The following is a 22552-nucleotide window of genomic DNA, read 5'->3' as shown; positions in this document are numbered from 1 at the left end:
ATTACTCACAACTATGTAGCCCTTTAAGATTTACAATACATTCTCCCAAGAAAAACCCTGTGATTTTGTTTAACTATTATAATCCCCATTTTACAAATGAGAAAGTTGAAGTGATTTTCTTCATCATGGTCACACAGATAACTGAGATTTGAATCTAAGTCCTTTTACTCAAGGTCTAGCAATCTTCTACTATGCCATCTTATCTCCCTTCCAAGTTCATCGTCCTAAATATTACCTATAATCTTGTTAGGACTGATCTCTTAAAGCTGATAAAAGTTCTGAGCATATAATTTGTTGGCCTTTTAAAGATGTATAAAACCCTTTTTTTCTGATAAAATCCTGAACTTCCCATGATAATTTTCATCTTTTTATCCCCATTCCATCCACTGAACCATCAGTTAAGTGGTGCTGTAGTGCATCATGTGCTGGGCCTAGAATCAGGAAGTTTGGAGCTCAAATTCAGCCTCAGACACTTAGTAGCTGTGTGATCATGGGAAAGTCACATAACCTGTTTTTTGCTTCCTTTTCCTCAACTGTAAAATGAGGATAGTAATAGCAGCCACCTTGCAAAGTCGTTGTGAGGATCAAATGAGACATTTGTAAAGCACTGAGCACAGTGTTTCGCACTGAGTAGGTGCTATAAAAATGCTTATTTCCTTCCTCTTCCCTCCCTTTTACAACTTCTACAAGATTGAAACACAGAATTGCTCTTATGCACTGTCCTCTAACTACACTGGAGAAATGACAACTGTTCATTTCTTATTTTGCAGTCGTATTCCCAGGCAAGAATATCTTTGGCCTAGAAAGCACAAAAGAAAATAGGGAGTTGATACCCAAGATAAGGAGGGAAATGTTTTAAGAAAGCTGCCTTTTATATATTCAAGTCAGGTGGCCTAGATCCCAGCTTCTTAAACTGTGGGTTGTGACCCTATATGGAGATGCATAAAATCTGGCAACAGTAAAAGGTTATGTTTGCCTGTTTTATATACCTATATACCTGGTGTTGCAAGTACAAAAAGTTTAAGAAGCAGTGGCCTAGATGAACTACACCCTCAGGCAATCAGTGATAATCTGAAAAACTGTGGATAATCACAAAGGTTTCACAGAACTGATGAAGTGCAAATGTATCAATTTTCTCCCAAAAGGGGAGAGGAATAAAATATGCAAACTAGAGGTCAATAAGTTTGACTTCATTTCCATGAAAATTAAAGAGATGTCAGCTGGTCAAACATTTATTAAGCATCTAGTATATATGCCAGGAACCAAAAAAATAAGCCAAGATCACAATAAGCCAGCTCAATTTCATCAAGACTATTATGCTGCTGGTTTCAGAAAAACCTGGAAAAACTTTTATGAACTGACACAAAGTGAACTGAGCAGACCTAGGAGGATATCATGTACTAGCAATGGTGTAACGATGATCAACTGTGAAAGACTTGGCTACTGTTCTTATCAATACAATGATCCAAAACAATTCTGAAGGACTCTTAAAAAAAATATTCTTTACATTCAGAAAGAAGTGATAGAGTCTCAATGCAGACTGAAGGATACATTTTTTTCACTCTAATTTTTTAATTGAGATTTTTCTTTTTGGGGGGACAGCTAGGTGGCACAGTGAGTAAAGCATTGGCCCTGGATTCAGGAGGATCTGAATTCAAATCTGGCCTCAGACATGTACTAGCTGTGTGACCCTGGGCAAGTCACTTAATCCTCATTGCCCTGCCCCCCACCCCAAAAAGACATAATGAGATTTTTCTTTTTTTGGTCTGTTTTCTTTTCCAAATAGCTAATATGGAAATGTTTTGCATGACTGCACAGGTTTAATCTACATAAAATTGCTTGCCTTTTCAAGGAAGGGAGAGAAAAGGAGAGAATTTAGAACTCAAAATTGTAAAAAAAAAAACAAAAAAACAAACAAACAAACAAAAACAAGCAAAACCAAAAACAAAATTAAAAAATCATTTTCACACATAACCAGGAAGAAAAAAAAACTTAAAAAAAAAGACTATCAGACTATAACAGGGATTTATAATCTAAAGCGTCTGGACAAATTTTAGGGCATCTGTGCATTTTAATGGGGGAAACTGCATCTTTATTTCAGTAAGTTTCAGTGGTTTTCTTTGAGAGACTAAGTATTTTATTTTATGTGTTTAAACATTTTTCTGAAAAGGAATTCAAAGAGTTCCATAACATTAAAAAAGGTTACTCTCTTCTGTGCTAGATTATTTACTTTTTTGGGACAGGATTACTAAACTGGTAGCACAGAGAAATGTTATAGACATAGTTACTTAGATTTCAGCCAAGTGTCTGATAAACTATCTTATACTACTATCATAGAAAAGATGAAGAGACAGTGGGCTACACAACAGGAAAATTAAAAGAATTCATCAGTGGCTGAGCAAAAAGATTTATCAATTTAAGTTCAGTGTCATTTAGAAGTCTCCAATGGGAAGCTCCAGGGAGTTTTACTTGGGCTGGCAAAATTTAACAATTTTATCAATCATCAAATTTGTAGTTGAAAGAGCTAGAAGGGATAGATGACACTCAGGATCCAAAGAAATCTTAACAAGTTAAATTACTGGGCTTAATCAAAGATTAAATTCAAAATATCACAGGGTGACAGATTTAGAACCGGAAGGAATTTCAGAGGCCAATGGATACAACCCTTTCATTTTACAAACAAGGACATTGAAGCTGAAAGGTTTATTGCCCAGGAGAAGAATTTAAATTCAATTCTCCCTAATTCCAACGGGGATGGAAAGTCTTCAAAAAGTCAGCTACACAAGTACAAAATGGTGGAAACTTTTTGTCTGAGGGAAATACATGTTGGAGGGGGGAGGGGGGTTGGAGAAGAGCAGAAAAGTGAATGGTGTAGGTAACATCAGCTTGGTATGTACTGAGAGAGACCAGCATCAAATGCCAGTTTAAGAAAGCTAATGATAAGTTAGAGAGTGCCAAGAAGAACGATCAGAATGGTGAAGGATATACAATGCCATATGAGGACTGGCTGAGGAAATGTGGGATATTAATGTCAAGAAGAGAAGGGAGATGACAACTATTAAAAGGCTTTCATGTGGGAAAGGATCTGACTTCTTACAGTCGCTCAAGAAAGGAGAACTAAGAGCAAAAGGTGTACAATGGGTAGAGTTATTAAAGATAAACATCTAAGCTTGGTGTCATAAAAAAAATCTCTCAACCATTAAGAGCTACCCCAAAGTAGGATAGGCTGCTTCAGGATGCATTTTGTTTCCCCTCATTGAAGGTCTTCAAGCAAAGGCGGACTACACATTTGTGGAATAATTCCTATAAGGGCTGGAAAAGATGGCTGCTTAAGTCCCTCTTCCAACTCTGGAATTTTGTGATTCAGTGATATCCCAGCAACTTCCATTCAAGTGAAAATGAAAAAAACAAGTGTGGGACTATTCTATTCCTAAGGACAAGGGAGTAAATAAAAGCCTAACATTTTTAAAGCACTTGTATATTGTAGAATATTTCTCCAAAACTGTATTATAATACTATTCAAATGACTATCCATTTTCAAATAATTTCCCTATGGGACTAACTGTCCCATATAATATCACTTCACCTAATACCACAACTTTTCAGAACCAATTCACGATGCTGGCTGGGCTATACTTATATACTACTGAATGTGTGGGTAAGTATATCTATCTTTCTTTAAAAAGAAAAAAAGTGCAGATCTTAGATCCCAAATTATAGTGTTGTTTCTATTTAGACATTCTAAACATGATTTTTTTCTCCTATTCACCTATAAGAAAAAATACTCCTTTTATATCTGTATTGCACTTTATACTTTTCAAAGTGCTTTTACAAACATTGCTTAATGGAGTAAAGAAAAACAAACTTATTCATATTTCAATTATATTAGAATATGAAACATACATACCTTTCTTGTTTTAATGCATATTCTAACATTTTTATTCTTCTTACTAAGTCTTTCTTCAAGTTTTCTTGACCTTTCCTTTCTCCTTGTAAAAATGCTATTCGAGCCTAGAAAAATAAAAGTAGTATTTACTAGGAAGTTTAAAATATCTAAATAAAGCATACTGAACTCTTAATAGTTTATAAAACTTAGTTTTTTATAGTACAGCTAAGAATTATCCTCTTAAAATACCTGTATATCTCTAATATTCTTCACTAAATTCCTTTTGAATGCCTAAAAAGCAAAAGATAGCATACATTTCTAAAATTGAGCTATTTGATAGCCTCATTAGAGTTTGATAACTTTACAGAATCACAAAATCTCAAAGTTGAAAGAGACTTCAGGGGCCATCTAGTCCAATCTACAGATGGCAAGAATCCCCCCAAGACAGCCCAAATAAATAATCTTCCAGCTTGTGTTTACAGACTTTGGGATTACTTCAGGAAGGAGCCTGTTAGGAAATTTTCCTTGAACTTTGACAATGAAATGTGCTTTTCTACAATTCCCAATTATTGTTTCTGATTCCAAATGACACCAAAATCACTCTTTCCCACCTAAACCTCTAAACAAGAAGAAAAACTCACTGGCTTTCCCCCCCTTACTCAATAAGGAAATGTAAAGAACAACTTAGTACAATCAATCATAACTTCACTACTTCTTTGTTCTCTGAACAACTCCCAACATTTGCCTCCTTTGATCCCTAATTATTTTAAGAGGCTAAAACTTGAAGGGTCCCATTTGTTAATTTAATACCTAAATTGTGTTTTCTCTTTCTTTTGCTTAGAATTACCTACTGTAAAGCACCAGGCCTGGATTCAGAAGGACCTGAGTTCAAATCCAACCTCAGACACTTAACCCTTACTAGCTGTGTGACCTTGGGCAAGTCATTTCACCTTCACTGCCCCGCACCCCCCCCAAAGTAGAATTTCCTACTGTAACTGAAACTATTTCATAGAATGCTAATTTTCTAAATAATGAGACTCTTGGCCTACAGATGAGTCCAGTTTCTCACATGAGAGCCTCCAAGAATTAAAAAAAAAAAAACCTTTTAGAAAAAAAGAACACTGGCCTAAAACTATGAAGGGCAGTGATACTTCTAAGTGTTAAAATGTTTTAGTAAAATAATATAAATCATCTAAGATGTGTCAAAAGCCATAAAGGACAATAATGCTGTGTAGACAGTGGAAAGAACATTAGATCTGGAGTCATGGAAGAATTTGGATTTTGAGAAGCCCTGGGTTCCAATCCTGCCTCTGTGTAACATTAGGGGAAATCATTCTACCTCTCTGGGACTTCAATTTCCTCATTTGTAAAATGAGGAAGGTGGTCTCTATAAATTTTTCTACTAAGCAATGTTTTAAAAGAGAAGATACAGGAAAAAATAATCTCAGTATTTTGACTCTGGAATGTGAGAAGTCATCATTTGGAAATAAGGCAGATTTTTAGTACTTAGAGAAAAGCATACTAACGAGGAACAGCAATACTCATTCACTTTTTCTAAACTATTGCTATTTTCCAGAGCTAAGTACCATAAATTTTCCCTATATCACCAAAAACAAGTCCAACTGACCATCCCATTTGGCAGGTCAGGTTTTCTCAATGAATAAAAGCCTTGTTATTAAAGTTCTATGAAGATATCATGTAATTCAAATAATAGCAATAAGCAAAATGGCTTTTTACTAATCATATATTGTTCTGAGATGGTATTCCTGAAAAAATCAAATTTACTGACTAATGGTGAATTTATAATTGTGATTTGATTTATCTTCCTTTCTTCCAACTTAAGGACAACAGGAAAGAGAAAAGTGAAAAACTAAATTAACTTTGTGCTAAGTCCAGTAATCACAAATAAGAAGATGTATGATGTAAATAATAGGAGGACATCATAGGTGTATATGTTCTAAACAATCTTATGGATGTAACGATTGGAATGACGCCACCTTCTGGAGACTTACTGTAGAAAAGTTCCGCCATGAAAGGAAGTTCTTTGAGGGCAAGAACACGGATCTTTTCTTTGGCGTCAGGAAGTGATGTTTGCTAGTGGGAGGAAGAAGGAGGAACCTGGCGCTCTGACTGGGGTCTTTCCTTTGGACTCTGGTGGAGAGCGGAGCTAGAAATGTGCTCTCCCTTTAAGATAGATAAATGTAGGGCTTTTCTCTCTCTTTACTAAATTCTTATTCTCCTTAATAAATGCTTAAAAGCCTAACTCTTGCTAAAGCTTATAATTTATTGGCGACCACTTATTAGATATTTTAGACAGACTAGCTAGAATGTTAGTCCTTAACATGGATTATAACATTTCTAAACAAGAAGATCTGAAACTACACAGCCAATTACAACAAACAAATACTGGGTAGTAGTGCTATCATCTGGAAACTTAAATCAGCTACTGCTGAAGCAACTAAAGTGTTAAATTATAGTATTTTATTAATCTAAATAAAAAATGTAAAATTCCTAAGGAATAAGGACAATTGATGAGAAGGGGAATTTCATGTGTAATAAACAAAATGAAGGAATTTTTAATTTGAGGTAATTATTTTCAGACTGCCACCAACATACATAGTATTTTAGATGTCAACAGATTTGGTTCAATAAGAGTAACAGTAAGATCATGAAAATATCTGCAGAAAAAATAAAATTTTATCAATACAATACCATATAAAAAGATCCAACAAAGTGGGACATTTACAAAACTTTAGAGGGAATAAGCAGCTAAAATTAAAACGCCTGAAAAGTCAGTGGTAAACACTAAAATCTACAGACTAAGAAAAAAAAAAAATCAAATCCAAATAGTTCTATCTATCCATAAAGGGGATATGTGAAGTTAGATGCAATTCCACAATACAGCTGAAAAATAGATGTTTCCACTTTCATGACAGACCAAGAAGGAATTCAGCACAGGACAGAAAGCACTACCACAGCTTCCAACTCTGATGTTAAAGGCATTCCTATTGAGATCTTCAGGGAAGCAAAAATACTGCTTAGATAAGGGTATTGCTTATTATTTCATTTGATCCCCGTAACACTGTGACATGAAGAAGGCAGGTATTAATTCCATTTATAGATGAGGACACAGAATCATAGGTTACTTTACTTGTTAAAAACCTCACATTTATATATCACTTTACAATGCTCTATACAAATGTCAGCTACAAAGGCAAACAACCTTTTCTAAGCTGCCCCTTAATTGCCATGAAAAATGGTTTATTTCACCAGCTGGGCACATTGGGGAAGCATAGCTGTTAAATTTATTTTTCTCATCCTTCTATTCACATTGTTAATGTACTAATTAGTAGCCATTAGTAAGCTATCACTATCAACAAAAACTCTTAGAATAATTTCTGCCTCTCACGCTGAATCTACACAGGAACAAGGGACCTAATCAAATTCCCGTTATATTTCAGTCAACTTGTATCTACCCAGCTGTTCATTTTACTCCTGCATCAGTGGCATATCTTGTAAGGGTGAGGTTTTAGATCTTTACAGCCCCCTACCAGATTCCAAATTCTTCTGCTAAAGATTGTTTACATTTATCTACACATAGGTGATATAAAACCAAAAGGTACCAATAACAAGGGCAAGAGGTAGTACAGGAGAAAGAGTGCCAAGCCTGGAATTAAGAAGACATCTCCATGGGCAGCCAGGTGGTGCAGTAGATAAAGCACCAGCCCTAGATTCAGGAGGACCTAAGTTCAAGTCCAACCTCAGACACTTGACACTTAGCTGTGTGACCCTGGGCAAGTCACTTAACCCTGTCTGACTCAGTGTCTCATCTATAAAATGAGCTGGAGAAGGAAATGGCCGAGCCACTCTAGTAACTTTGCCAAAAGTTTGCCAACTTTGTCAAAAAGAATCAGACGTGACTAAATGATTCAATGAACAATAACAATATTGTTACATGTTGGTTAATTTTGTTGAACTATTTTTTTTCCATCTTTAGTATTGTTTATGGGATGGATTTATGATTATGGGTAAATATAAATGTAGCATGAAAACAAAAAAATAAACATTTAAGGGGAAAAAAATCTAAAAATAAATAATTTTCCAGGTAAGTTTGCTCTCCAAGACTAATTCAAGGTACAGCATGACTCAAATACTTTTCATTGATTTAAGACACCAATTTCTTAACACAAATTAGTTCATTTCTTTGCCACTAGAGGTCATAAACTGTTAATTTTCTACATTGATTCCTATGACAAAAACAGTGGGTTTTTTTGTTTCCTGACGTGTTAATGTAATTTACATTACAGCTAAATAAATGTCTTGCATGAAATCATAAAGATGGATAAATTCTACTTGATCATTTTATAAAAAATAAGTCATTCGATAATTTAACTATTTAAAATTTATAACCTTATGTTTGAAGTCTTTAAAACTTCTATGCAATTAAAATCAACTCAACTTCAAAAAATTCCATTGATTCCTTTGTTTGTACATTAAAAGTCATTTACAGATTTACCACCACCACTGCCAAATGAGCCTTCCTTTAAAAACCAATAGATAACAAGAACAGGCAGCAAAACCAATAGACAGTGAACACTTCTGACAGCATATGCGACACTGAAACCCTTACTTTCCTCTGTTATACCCAACTTTTCTACTGAAAGAAGGGAGATGCATTTCCTCAGTTTTTCTGTGGGGCCAAGATCAGTCATTACAATTACAATCTTCTCAACAATCAGTCATTACAATCTTCTCAACAAAGATTTAAATACTTGTGTCTGGCCATTACCAGTCATCTTGACTTATGTCTTACCACTGGACTCCAATGACTATGGAAAAGAGAGTGAGGCTGATGCCTTGCTCAGCTCTACCTCATTTGAATCCAATTCACTTGCAAGTCAAGACATTACCCTCGGGATATCATTGGTCCTCTTCAAGAATGAAGGATGAGGAGCAGCTAGGCAGGGCAGTGGATAAAGCATCAGCCCTGGATTCAGGAAGACTGAATTCAAATCAGGCCTCAGACACTTACTAGCTATGTGACCCTGGGCAAGTCACTTAACCCTTGTAAAGAATTGTTATTTGAGGTTTTTATGACCCAATCTTTTGGCTAGAATTAAAAAAAAAACCTCAGCTACAACCAGTGGGTGTATTGTTTACACCTTCATTGCCCCACAGAAAACCCCACAAAAACCAAGGATGAACAGGAGCAGATACTTGTGTGTAGAACACTCTACTAGGAAATGTTAATATGCTGTCCAACCAAGTTTTGAGAAAAAGTTATCAAGAAAATTTGTTGCTGTTGAGTCATTTCAGTGGTATCTGACTCTTCATGACCCTATTTGGGGTTTTCTGGGCAGAGATACTGGAGTGGTTTGCCATTTCTTTTTCTGGCTCATTTTTACAGATGAGGAAACTGAGGCAGAGTTAAGTGACTTGCCATGGGTCCCACAGCTAGGAAGTGCCTGAGGGCAGATTTGAGCTCAGGAAGATGTCTGACTCCAGGCCCAGTACTCTATTCACTGTACCATCTAGCTGCCTATCAAGAAAATACAAAGGGTCAAAGATAATCAGGATTATATGTAAACTAATCAGGATTATATGTAAACTACCTCATAACAATTTTCTGAAATAATATAGCAGTTAGCAGCATTCTTAAATATGTGGAAAAAGCTTTCTATATGAGCTAATAGATGGAATACTAAACAATATTAAGACAATGCTGCTAAATTATGTTTTCACAAAATGTTAAATTCTCCATGTTTCTATTTTAAATATTTTCCCAACTGTAGTACCATGCTTCAGCTGCCTCCCCACATCCCATTAGTGAGTTCTTTCCAGAACCTTCATTTTGCTGAAGACCCAGACCAGCCATCCCTCATTGTACAGATTTAGCTACCATATTTCTCCTTTCCTTTAGTCTCTGATAATGAAGTGGCCATTTTCCTTGCAAAGGTAAATTTCTTGTCCTTTGATCTTCCATCTCCAATATGCTGTCTTCATAATTCACCCTCCCCACACACACCCCCATCTTTAATCTCTCCCTATTAACTACTTCCTAGCTATCTATGTACGTACAAGATGCCCTCAACCTGGGAAAAAAAACAACCCTCTGCCAACCCCTACTATCCTTTCCAGCTATCATACAATACATATAACTACCTCTCTTTCTCAAACTTCTGAAGAAGCCCTTTACACTCTAGTGTATCCACTCTCCTCTTCTTACTTTCTCTTAAACTTACTGCAGTCTAGCCTCATACTTCACTAAACTGAAAATATACTCTCCAAAATCACCAATGATCTTTCTTAATTGTCAATTCTGATGACCTTTTCTCTATCCTTTCCTTCTTGGCTTCTCTGCAGCCTTTGACACCATTGATCACTCTTTCCCACCAAAGTATACTTCATATGCATTATTTATGGAGCTAGTATTTTCCCAAAAGAATTAATTAAGCTCCTTAAAGTCAGGGACTTCATTTCTGTCTCTGTATCCTGAGCACCTGGCACAGTGCCTAGCACATAGTACAAATTTAAATACTTGTTTCTTTTCTTCATTCTTTGGTTGACTGAATAATAACAGACATTTAGAAAGCATCTTAATATTTGCAACACTTCACACAACCTCATTTGGTCCTCAAATAACACTGATAGCTCTAAATCCATGATCTAATTAACAATAAACACCCAGTGGAGTAGGTTATGTAAGTATTATGCTCATTTTATAAATGAGAAGACTTGATACTCTAAGAAGTGAAGTGATTCACCTAGGGTCACAAAGCTAATAAAAGTGTCAAGTCTGGAGGTCAATAAAGATTCGGGCTTATTTTCATTAGTTTATGTATATCTGTATTAAGTTCCTAATTTATAAGTTCATTTGTTTGGAAAAAAGCATTTCCCCATCACAGTAGCTGGTGTGTGTGTGTGTGTGTGTGTGTGTGTGTGTGTGTGTGTGTGTGTGTGTGTGTGTGTGTGTGTATGTGTGTGTATAGTGTTTTGGTTCCCAGTCAAGTAGACTTTCAGGGACTAAACTTAACATGTAGCTAAACTATGTAAGTATTACCACAATCATGAATTCTAAGTTTAATTATCATACATAAGCAGATGACTCACAAATCTACACATCCATGCTCTCCTGAGCTCCAGTTCTGCAACACTAACCTGCTCACCATTTCAAATTGGCTGTCTGATAGGCATCTCAAACTCAACCTGTCCAAAAGAGAATTCATCATCATCTCCTCCTCCAACACCACCACCGCTCAGTGGAACTTCCCTGTTTCTAAAGAGGGCACCACCACCATCTTTCTAGTCATGCAGATTCTCCTTGACTCCTCACCATATTCAATCAGTTGCTAAGTCTTGTTAGCTGTACCTCTCCAGGACAACTCTTAAATCTGTCACCTTTTCTCCACTTAAACTAATATATTCACTAGTTCAGGATTTCATCACTTCTCACCTGATTTGAAGCAATAACCTGATTTCCTCTCAAGTCTCCATCTTTAATCCATTCTCCACACAGCTGCCAGCAATTTAATGATGATGTCCTGTATCTGATCAAGCGTTAGTGACTCTATTCCTTTAGGATCTCTTCTGTTTGGCATTTAAAACACCTCATAACTTGGCTCCAATCTCTACATTTACAGGCATATTATTACACACAACTCCCTTTCATATACTCTAAAGTCCAAACTGGCCTTCCTGTGGTTCCTCCCACAAGACATTCCATTTCCATACTCTGGTTTCTGACCCTCCACCTTGCACTCCTCCTTACATTTCTTTGAATTGAAGCTCAGATAAAACAAGTACTTTCTATATTCAGATTTTTTCTGATTCACTCAGATGCTAGTGACACTCCAAATAACCTGTCTGTGTACATGTTTCCCTAAACGAATAAATGTTCCTTGGGAACCAAGACTGTTTTCATTTTTTTCTTTTTATCTCCAACACAATGCTGCCACTGCAACCACCAGCTGCCATTTCACAATTTGTTTGAATACTGTTACTAACTCGAAAGATATTTATTTACTCCACAAGGAAGTACTAGTCATTTTAAGGTTATATCAACTGAGTCAGTGATTATGGTATGTTTCTATCTTGATCACAGAACTATCTCAGTGTAATCATTTGTAAACAAGGGGCTAGCTCCTCCAAGGTGTTTCTGCTTTGTAAAGCAAGGGTATATAAATGGAAGTTAAGGGGGGTACCAATAGTTTAAATAACAGGGCAGATTGGTTTTTTTTAAAAATCACTCCTAGGGGCAGCTAGGTGGTGCAGTGGATAAAGCACTGGCTCTGGATTCAGGAGGACCTGAGTTCAAATCTGACCTCAGACACTTGACACTTACTAGCTGTGTGACCCTGGGCAAGTCACTTAACCCTCACTGCCCTGCAAAAAAACAAAAAACAAACAAAAAAACCCCGCTCCTTTTCTCCTGATACCTACTTAAGATTTTTGTGTTAGAGAAAGAATTATGAGGCTCATTCATAGTCAGAGAGCCAGAAGGGATGTTGTGAGTGATCAATCAGTACACCCTCCTCCTTTTACAAATAGACTAAGCTGGGGCAGCTAGGTGATGCAGTGGATAGAGTAGTGGCCCTGGATTCAGGAGGACCTGAGTTCAAAATCGCCCTCAGACACCTGACACTTACTAGCTGTGTGACCCTGGGCAAGTGACTTAACCCCCATTGCCTCACAAAAAAAAATAGGCTAACCGAGGCCCAAACAAGTAAAATGAATCTCCCAGAGTCTAAGAGGTAATTGGTGCAGCATTTGAACGTAGGCCTTTGAATTCCAAATTTAGCACTTCTGCCATTACTCTACACCAAAGATGTCACACTCTGCCCAGGCTTAAGTGGCCTGAATCAGATTAAAATGTAATTCAGAAATGTTTAACAAAACAAATCAAAAAACAACAAAATGTAATGTTCATTTGTAGTTTTCTAGGTAAATATTGCAGTCTGCAGGGATTTATTTCTATTTAAGTTTGACTCTACTGCCCAACACTGTCGCTCCCCCTTACCCCTTCAGGTGCATTCAATTTTCCTTTTAATAGATGAAGTAAGCTATGGTGAGAAAAGTTGATTGGTTTTAGAGATGTTACAGTGTAGAATAGAAGAGTACTGGTTTAGGAATCGGAAAATTCAGTTTGGAATACTGACTGTGCCATTAACTAGTTTGGGTGAGCACTTAACACCTCTTTGGGTTAATCTATAAAAGAGGTGTAGTTTCTATTGTAATTTACATATTAGGGAAGTATATTCAATGAAGTTGACTTCCTACACTGTGCAAGATTAAGCCTTCCTTCCCAGACCCAGAATGAACTAATCAGTAGGCCTCATCAATACATGGTCATGACAGACAATCTTCTTTTCCATTTCAGTCAATAAGTATGTATTAAGCACTTACTATGAATTAGGGACTATGCTAAGGATTGAGGTTTAAAAAAATTTAAAAAGAGGCAAAAGGCAGTCTCTGTCTTCAAGGAGCTTACAATCCAATGGGGGAAAAAACAAATATGTTTAAACAAGCCATATGGAGGAAAAAAGGGAAATAATTAACAGATGGGAGACACTAGAATTAAAAGAGGTTGAGAAAGATTTCCTATAGAAGGTAGGATTTTAGCTGCGATTTGAAAGTAAAATCCAGGAATCCAGAAGGCAGAGATGAGTGGGGGAGAGCATTTCAGGCATTGAAGACAACCAGAGAAAATGCCTTGGAATTGAGATATGAAGTGTTTTGAGGAGGGCAACATCACTGAATGGGTGAGTTATAGTTAGAATGACTTGAAAGGGGGTTGGGAAGAGTAGTGCTAGGTTATGAAGGACTTTAAATTTTGAATTCCAAACAGAGGGTTTTGTATTTGATCTGTAGGAAATAGGAAACCATTGAAGTTTATTGAATGGATTTGTTTTGTTTGGTGGGGATGGGTTACAAGGAACTGCATTTTAGGAAAATCACATTGGCACCTAAACAGATGGCATGGGAACAGACTTGAAATGTAGACTCACCTGGTAGGCTACTGCAATAAAGATGAAGATGTAGATAGATATGTGGAGATGCGGCCTTAAAGAGCTAGTGTGATTTAGAGTGACCCTGGGCAAGTCACTTAACCCCTCATTGCTTTGCAAAAAATAAATTAAAAAAAAAAGAAAAGAAAGAAACTGTGGGGTTCTATACTTCTAATCATGTACTGTCACAAGAAGAAAACTTTTGTTTCAGAAAGAAAACTGGGGTCACTGAAAGCAAAAAGGAATTTCCCAAAGGCAATTCTGCCTACTAGTTTCCTTCTCTTCAACTCTGGATTAACTCATTGTTTAAATGCAGTATAAGTCCAGGATACATATACATACTATGAACCAGTTCTATGAGCTGGACTGTTCAACAAGTGCTTTTTTAGGTCTGGACAATAAACATTCTTCATCCACTCAGTTTCTCCTATATGAAGAATATAGGTCCAACCTTTTCTTTTGGCAGGGCAATGGGGGTTAAGTGACTTGCCCAGGGTCACACAGCTAGTAAGTGTCAAGTGTCTGAGGCCACATTTGAAACTCAGGTCCTCCTGAATCCAGGGTCGGTGCTCTATCCACTGTGCTGCCCCTGGAAGTTTTCTAAATGTTCTGCAGCTTGACGTAATCAGCATCATACACAAATTTGGAAGACTACATGATCTATCTATATATAGCAAATCCTCTTTCATTTCAAATCTGCCCTAGTCATATTCCAATAATGCAAAATGAACACCCTAGGTGAATATGCATTTACGTATGATATGCCTTGTTTTATATTAATAATAAAGGGCATATCTGCTGCTCTATCTCTCCAAGAATCTTATAACATCTTGATATATGTATAGGAGATATCTTCTTAGTCAATAGGTAAAGTTGACATTAATTCAAGTTTACCAAATCTTGACTACTTTTGTAATAATTGTTTTAAATGCTACAGTGGATCTTATATGCTCTAGAGCTTCCAATTTTAACTATAAATTTAGTCTGCTGTATACTAGCTTGCAAAAACCTGTTTCATATTTATAATCAAAGATGTCATCCATAAAATGTATAAATAACTTTGATAAGATTTTATAGGGAATAAAAAAGTTTAGGGGGTCAGCAGTTACTAACCAGTCAACTGTATTTTCTTGATCAACTTTTTTCAGTAATGGTACCATCTATTATTTTTTCCCATAGTACTTGTTATCTGTACTTCTTTCAAATATCTTGGGAATGTATCCCTTAATATCCCCCAAATTATGTCTCCTGCAGCATGGACATCCACTAGGTTCACATGATCTAGTCCTATTACTACTTCATTTATTCAATTACAGGTTCACTCTTAAATGCTCTTGGAATGATCTGGCTTATTTATTGGTTTCACATCAAACTTTCTGAAAATTCCTCCATGCTGAGTTCCCTATACATGAAATCATAGGTACAGATCTAAATCTTCTTCATGCCGCTAAGGATTTACAATTGAATCTACACTCTAAATCACACTAGCTCTTTAAGGTCATAGCTCTTGCCCTGGCAAGGTAATCAAGTGTTTACTGGCTAAGGCAGTTCCTAGGATCTTTAAATGTCCACATGTGATTGGTAATATGCAATGCTTAAACTAAAGAAAACAATGATGGGAGCAATTAGATGTTGCAGTGGATAAAGCACCATCCCTGGATTCATGAGGACCTGAGTTCAAATCCAGCCTCAAACAACTGACACCTACTAGCTGTGTGACCCTGGGCAAGTCACTTAACCCTCGTTGCCCTACCAAAAAAAAAAGAAAGAAAGAAAAAAAGAAAGAAAACCATGAGAGACCACTGTGTGAATGTTAATGTGTGTTTTGCATGATTAAGCTTTTTAAAGAAGTTGAGTTAGAATTGTTTCAATTGCACTCCAAAATTCCTAATTTGATATTGATTTTTATCTTTGCTCCATTAAATCAATTATCTTACTGCATGGATAGCTAATTCTGAAATCACTCCTATACTGTAAGCTAGTCATTTCCTATCCACTAAAATGTAATTTCATTTTTTGTGATATAATTTAGTGTTCATCATGTACTATGACTTCTGACTCTCTTCTTGAAGTATTTAAAACATGTATACATGTGTGAAGTTTATGGATAGTCTACAATCCTCTGGTCTATTTGTTTTTTATCTTGAGCCATATTTTCCACAATATATTTGTTTATATGTTAACTTAAACTAGAGGGTCTTATCAAGTTCTTTGTAGAATTTATCCACCTACTCATGCAAAAAACCTTAACACATATCTGCAAATACCTTCACAAAGGTCTTTTTGCTTATGCTTATCAAAGAGACTATATATAGTATATACGCAGAATTAATGAAGTTTATTGACAGTCTTAACTTGTCTATAATCAAAGTTAGGCTATTTCGCAGGAGAGGGAAAAAGGAAAGCAAAGGAGCAGTAGGAAACAAGACGAGTAACAACTGAATTCACTGACCTAACCAACACAAAAACCTTTTGCTTTAATGCCATCTAAGAATGTTATTTTCCCATCTACAAAAATAAATGAACTCCCTCTAGGTGAAATTATTTGAGCCACTAATTTTTCTAAATAACCATTTAATACCAATTCAGAAAGAACTGACCAAAATGAAGGCAATACAAAAATGCATCAGCAGTCTAGAGATGAATGTACAAATAAATAGTTGCTTGAACCTGGCCCCTTTACTAAAGATATGTAATTATTAATCCCAAAGTTTAAAAAACCCACATATAACTCCAAGAATGGTTGTTCTATATATACTTCAATTCCAGGGTTTAATCTCTTAAGGAAAACAGAAAATGCAGTCATGTAAATTATTCTTCTACAGCTTCCCTCTGACAACTACAGAAGACCATGCTATCTATAAGGTACTTGTTTCTACAAAATTGGATGCCTCTGATTTGGCTTGCACCAACTGCTGGGACTGCAAAGTCAAGAATCCATCTGTTCCTTTGCTTTCTGTAATTCAATGGATTCTTCTGTTTGAGTTCAGTAACTCCTTTCAAAAGACTACTAAAAATATATTTATTAAATTAACCCTTTTTCAAGAAGAGCTGTCTAGCATTAAAATTGAGTTTTTAAAAAAAGCACTCAATGAAAAGGCTTTACAAAGATTATCTAAGCCCTAACCCAACATATTGTTATCAGTCAACTATTATTATGCAACATTACTTTTCTCTCAGTTCATCCACTACCTTCCAAGTGCAATTTCAGAAAAAAAAAATTTAAATATCATGGGAATCTAAATTTTTCTTCCCAGGACATTCTCTTTCATGAAGAATCAAAATAATATTAACCGTGCAAAGTTTCTTAATAAATTAAAGTGAAATCAATTTAAAAACTTATTTTTTAAAAAGTGAAACATGCCTCTACTCACTAGTTACTGCTTATTTCAAACTTTTGGAAATACATTAAAGTATTTTAAAAGTCACACAGATATTTTAAGTCTCAAACTTTGCAGAAAAGTGAATTAAATTTAAAATAATCAGTGTATCTACATATTCAAAATTTGCAAAGTGGGTTTTCATAACCTATCTTAATTGATCCTCCCAACAAACCTCTTTAGTCAGCAGGACACATGATAAAGATGCAGAAAGTAAGTTTTAGATGAAATTAGATGACAAGATCATAAATAGAAACTATTGTAGTCTACTAAAACTGCCACTTAAGATTTATAATTCTAGAAATATATTTCATAATATACCTCCAAGTTAGATACAGGAAGCAACTATAGCTATTCCCTCACATTCACTTTTAATCTACCCTTGAAAAAAACTATGGAAGTAATGAAAAGGTTCTCAGGGAACACCAAGGTGGAAAATAAACTGAGTTAGACCAGGCCCATAACCTTCCAAGAACACTTGGTCCAAGGTTTTTTTTTTCTCAGAAAGATTACTTAAGAATAGAGAAAGAGATAAATTAACAAAATTGAACCATTACAATATATGAAGAGGGAGAGGGAGAATTTAAATCATTAATTAAGATTCTAATGAGTGTGCTGTTTGTTGGCATGGGAGGGAAAAATACTCTCGGTAAAAATATCAGAGTCTTGGGCTCTTTGAGGAAGAGTGGGGGAAGGAAAAGAAAAAAGTGCAGGAAAAAGGGGTACATAGCACTCCTCCCAGGAAATAGGAGATGGAAGGGGTGCAGCATATACACACAGAAGAATGGGTTTATGCTTTTATAACTGTAGTCTTCCCTTTATTGCTGGGAAGGAACTGTAGCAGAAATAAAGGGCAGACAATGCAAGCCTTAGGCACTCATGAGTAAAGCTTTCAAAAATTCCCTGGTTCTCTTTCCAACTCTCTCTGGCCTCATCATTCTAACAAGGTTTTTCCTATGCTAGGAAAGAGACTTAAAGAAAATGGAAAGGGAATAAATAGTAGTGCTGTGTGAATCTCCCATTTACTAAATTATAAACTCCAGGACATGTTATAATCCTCATCTTTAACAATTTCTTATAAATTTAATTGCTAACTACTTTTAAATTAATTTCAACACATATCAAATCCTTTACCAGTTATTATTTATTATTTTAAAAATAAGTTTATTTTTATTTCTCAAGTAACAAATTTTAAAATCTCTCCCTCCTCACTAATCCCTCCACCCCAACCCACCCCACATTGAGTTTTTTAAAACTAAAAAAGTATGTAGGTATGTGTGTCTAAGAAAACAACTTCTCTCACTAGCCATGTCCAAAAACATATGTCTCTTTCTGAATTTTAAATTCATGATCCAGGAGGTGAGTAATGTTTCATCTTTATTCCTTTGGACTTATGTGTCTCATCATTGTACTGATGAGTTCTAGTCTTTCTTTCAAAGTTGTTTTTCTCTGTAATATTATTATCCTTGTATAAACTGTTCACCTGCTCACTACACTCTCCATCAATTCATAGTTCTTGCCAGTTTCCTCTGAAATTCTCCATTTAATCATTTCCCACATTTTTCTACTACATTCATAAATCACAATGTCTTTAGTCATTTATTCACCAATAGGCTAGAAAGCCCTTAGTTTCCAATTTTTGCCTACTGTAGCATATAGTATGCTATAGATACCTTTTGTACAAACAGATCTTTTCTCCTTTGATTTCTTTGTGGTATCGATCTAGTAATGGAACATCAAAGAATATGCATAGTTTAACTTTCTGAGCATAATTACAAATTGCTTTCTCAAAAGGCAAGATCAACTCTGATCTCTACCAGAAGTGTTCTAGAGTAGTATCAAACTCAAATAGGTACCAGGACCACTAAACCATAAGGAAATCTCTTGTGGCATCTGTGTTACAACAGTACATAAAAATACAATAGAATTTTTATTTATTTTGTCAAATATTTCCCAATTAAATTTTAATCTAGTTCCAGCTGCACTACGAAGTACTGGGGATTCAGAGAAAGGCAAAAACAAACCCTGACCTTCTAGGAGTTCACATCCATTTCAATGGGGGAAGACAATATGCAAGCAATTGTCCAAGTAAGAAATATACAGCTTCAATAGGAGGTAATCTCCAGGAAATTGGAGGAATAACAATGCAAGTGTTGCTGAATCATAGGGTAGGTAAGGGGGAGTGAAGACTGCAAAGGCAGGAAGAAAGCGGATCACAAAGGACTTCAGAAGCCAAATATAAAGTTTTATATTTGATCCTGTAGACAACAGGGAGTGAGGGAAGTTGGCTGAGTAGGGGAATGTTATGTCCACCCTGAGTTTACACTTTGGCAAGTGAATGGAGTTGGGGAGAGTTTATTTTGAATATAGTCAAACACATCTACCTTGCTCCTAAGAATTCTTATTTACTGAATAGAAAAGTTATTTTCCTCCAGAACGGAGACAAATATAGTATTTCATCTAAAATGGTTTGGTCTATCATTCAGTAAAAAGTGATTAAAGTGTTTGTATAGTGAGATGTGGGCCTGAATCTTTTTCCTGCCAAATTAGTAACCAATTTTCCCAAGTATTTTTAATAAACCTACTGAAAATTTTTAAAATGAAAAAGAAACCCAGGGAAAAGATTTGTTACTTAAGAACATCTCTAGTTTGTATACATTTAGTTGAATTCTGGTGTTCATGACCTAATTAGTGTTTAGGTTTTTTTGCCCAACAAAAATAGTCTGACATCAAGAAGTGCACTATCACCTTCACCAGCATTTAAATATTATGTTCTTTATAATAACAATTCCCAGGGCAGCTAGATGGCGCAGTGTATAGAGCACTGGTCCTGGAGTCCTAAGGAGGATCTAAGTTCAAATTCAGCCTCAGACACTTAACACTTACTAACTGTGTGACCCTGGGCAAGTCACTTAACCCCAATTGCCTCACCAAAAAACAACAAACAAAAATAGTGATAATAACAATTCCCAGAATACTTGCACTTTCCCCACAACTCTATGAAGTAGAAAGAGCAAGTATTATTTTTCCCATTTTACTGATTAGGAACAAAGACTTTGCAAGTTTTCATTGTCACACATAGTTTCTGGGTAACTTAATAATTTTATTAATAGGCTGGCAGATTATTAATAAAAGGATGGTCATTTGGTAATCTTACTCAGACCAAAGACCCTTAATGATGGTGGGATCACAGTTCATATACCCTTCCAACTGTAGGAGGTCCATCACATAGCAATCAAATATAATTGGTTAACAATAATCAAATCTAACTAGCTGACACAATTGGAGATGGGTTGTAATAAAATAAAGTCCAGGGATAGGTGACTTAGATGACATCAGAGAAGGAATGTGGACCCCCTCACCCAAAATAATTTCCATATTCATTCATTCATCAGTAAAGTCCTTCAGCTATCTAGACAAAAGGATCTATCTCCACCTAAAACTCCTTTGGGAGCTTGGGCAGGGCTCCACCCAGACCCATTTTACTTTCAAGGGGAACTCATATTTGGGGGGGTGGGGGTTAAGGACTAGAAAAGGAGAGGATAATGGTTCCCCCAAGATATAGATTACTAATAATTATTTCCTACCCTCTCATTTTTTATCAGGATTTCAGAGTAGAGGAAAATACAACTAAAATAAGTTAATCTTACTGCTTCACTTGAGTCAAATGTAAATAACAGTAAACTTATCTAGCAAAACTAAAATTCAAATTAATGTAATGATCTGAAATTCCATTTAGGAACCTCATTTTGGTATAATGCATCTAGGTTGAGGCCATGTTGGCCCAGCTGCAATGGATGATACTTCCCGATTGCTCCAGCTTCCTCATCTAGCATAACAAGCAGATATATAGCACTAGATCCGACAACCTTAAGGCCCAGAACTCATTCTGTTGCAACAGGCTGGTCCAAAGGAAGACTGTGGGCATTGAGCTAGCACTGAGTACTTGGCAAGGCCATCATGGTGATGTTGAAAGGAGCAGGTCAGAGGAAACCTGCCACCTGCTATAAAAGGACTACCCATCTAAAAAGTGTTGAGGCCATACCCAACAGGGTCCACAAGACATCATCCACAAGAATAAATAACATAAAGATCTCAGCATGACTAGTCTCTGCCAGGCCAGTGCAATCCTTCAGAGCCAGAAACCAACGGTTGTGAAGTGAACCCCACCCAATCAAGAGCACCTACAGTGCCAGTGCTACCTTTGGCTAAGATAAAGCCAAACTGCCTGACCTATATAAAAAAGAAACCTTTTCTATTCAAATTACTTCTTTAGTACCTTTTGATGAGTATGTGCCATGGAACATCACAGCCACTGAAAAAATGAAGTTGAATATGTCACTGAAAGGGCACCTGTTGAATAGGATCAGACTATTGCAGCCCATTATTTGAAATTTCTTCCCTTTCTTCTCTAGCCTGTCACTGATCTAGTTTCTTGGGTATTTGTTGTTGTTATTTTGGGTTTTTCTGGTGAGGCAATTGGGGTTAAGTAACTTGCCCAGGGTCACACAACTAACAAGTGTCAAGTGTCTGAGGCTGGATTTGAACTCAGGTGCTCCCGACTCCAGGGCCAGTGCTCTATCCACTGCGCCACCTAGCTGCCCCCACAACCCATTATTAATGAGGAGTTATAAAACAGAACTAAAATGACTTTTTAAAAAGGACTGATTTAGTGGTAAAACTGAGAGATATAGGGCAGCTAGGTGGCGCAGTGGATAGAGCACTGGCCCTGGAGTCGGGAGGACCTGAGTTCAAATCCAGCCTCAGACACTTGACATTTACTAGCTGTGTGACCCTGGACAAGTCACTTAACTGTCATTGCCCAGCCGAGAGTGAGAGTGAGAGAGAGAGTGTGTGTGAGAGAGAGAGAGAGAGAGAGAGAGAGAGAGAGAGAGAGAGAGAGAGAGAGACTTGTGACCTGCACATGTTTCTCCCAAAGAAGTTGGTGTTGGGGTCCTTCTCAAGGAAACAAGTTGAAAGTCCATTATTAGGACCAGAATGCACTTGGCCTGCAACTCCTGTTATCTCCATTACAATTATAAAATAATAATAAACATTTATGATAACCATGTGTCATCAAGAAATAATTAAATTATGTTCAGTGGTCTTTTTAAGAAATCAGGAGAGGGGGCAGCTAGGTGGCGCAGTGGATAGATAGAGCACTGGCCCTGGATTCAGGAGTACCTGAGTTCAAATCCCGCCTCAGACATTTGACACTTACTAGCTATGTGACCCTGGGCAAGTCACTTAACCCCCATTGCCCTGCCAAAAAAAAAAAAAAA

At 36.4% G+C, this 22552-nt stretch overlaps 1 protein-coding gene across 4 annotated transcripts in view; it reads right to left on the bottom strand.

Annotated features, from left to right (window-relative positions):
- Positions 1-22552, bottom strand: part of STRN3 (striatin 3) — a 103862-nt gene that overhangs the window by 47987 nt on the left and 33323 nt on the right. For all 4 annotated transcript variants that reach the window (XM_043988403.1, XM_043988402.1, XM_043988404.1 and 1 more), the window contains exon 2: positions 3908-4011. In XM_043988403.1, coding sequence (XP_043844338.1) covers positions 3908-4011 — 104 coding nt within the window. The remainder of the gene's footprint in view (positions 1-3907; positions 4012-22552) is intronic.

This window comes from Dromiciops gliroides, chromosome 2 (genome assembly GCF_019393635.1).
Source record: "Dromiciops gliroides isolate mDroGli1 chromosome 2, mDroGli1.pri, whole genome shotgun sequence".
NCBI classification, from domain to species: Eukaryota; Metazoa; Chordata; class Mammalia; order Microbiotheria; family Microbiotheriidae; genus Dromiciops; species Dromiciops gliroides.
The sequence above is the reverse complement of the archived record's forward strand: the minus strand, read 5'-3'. Positions and strand labels throughout refer to the sequence as shown.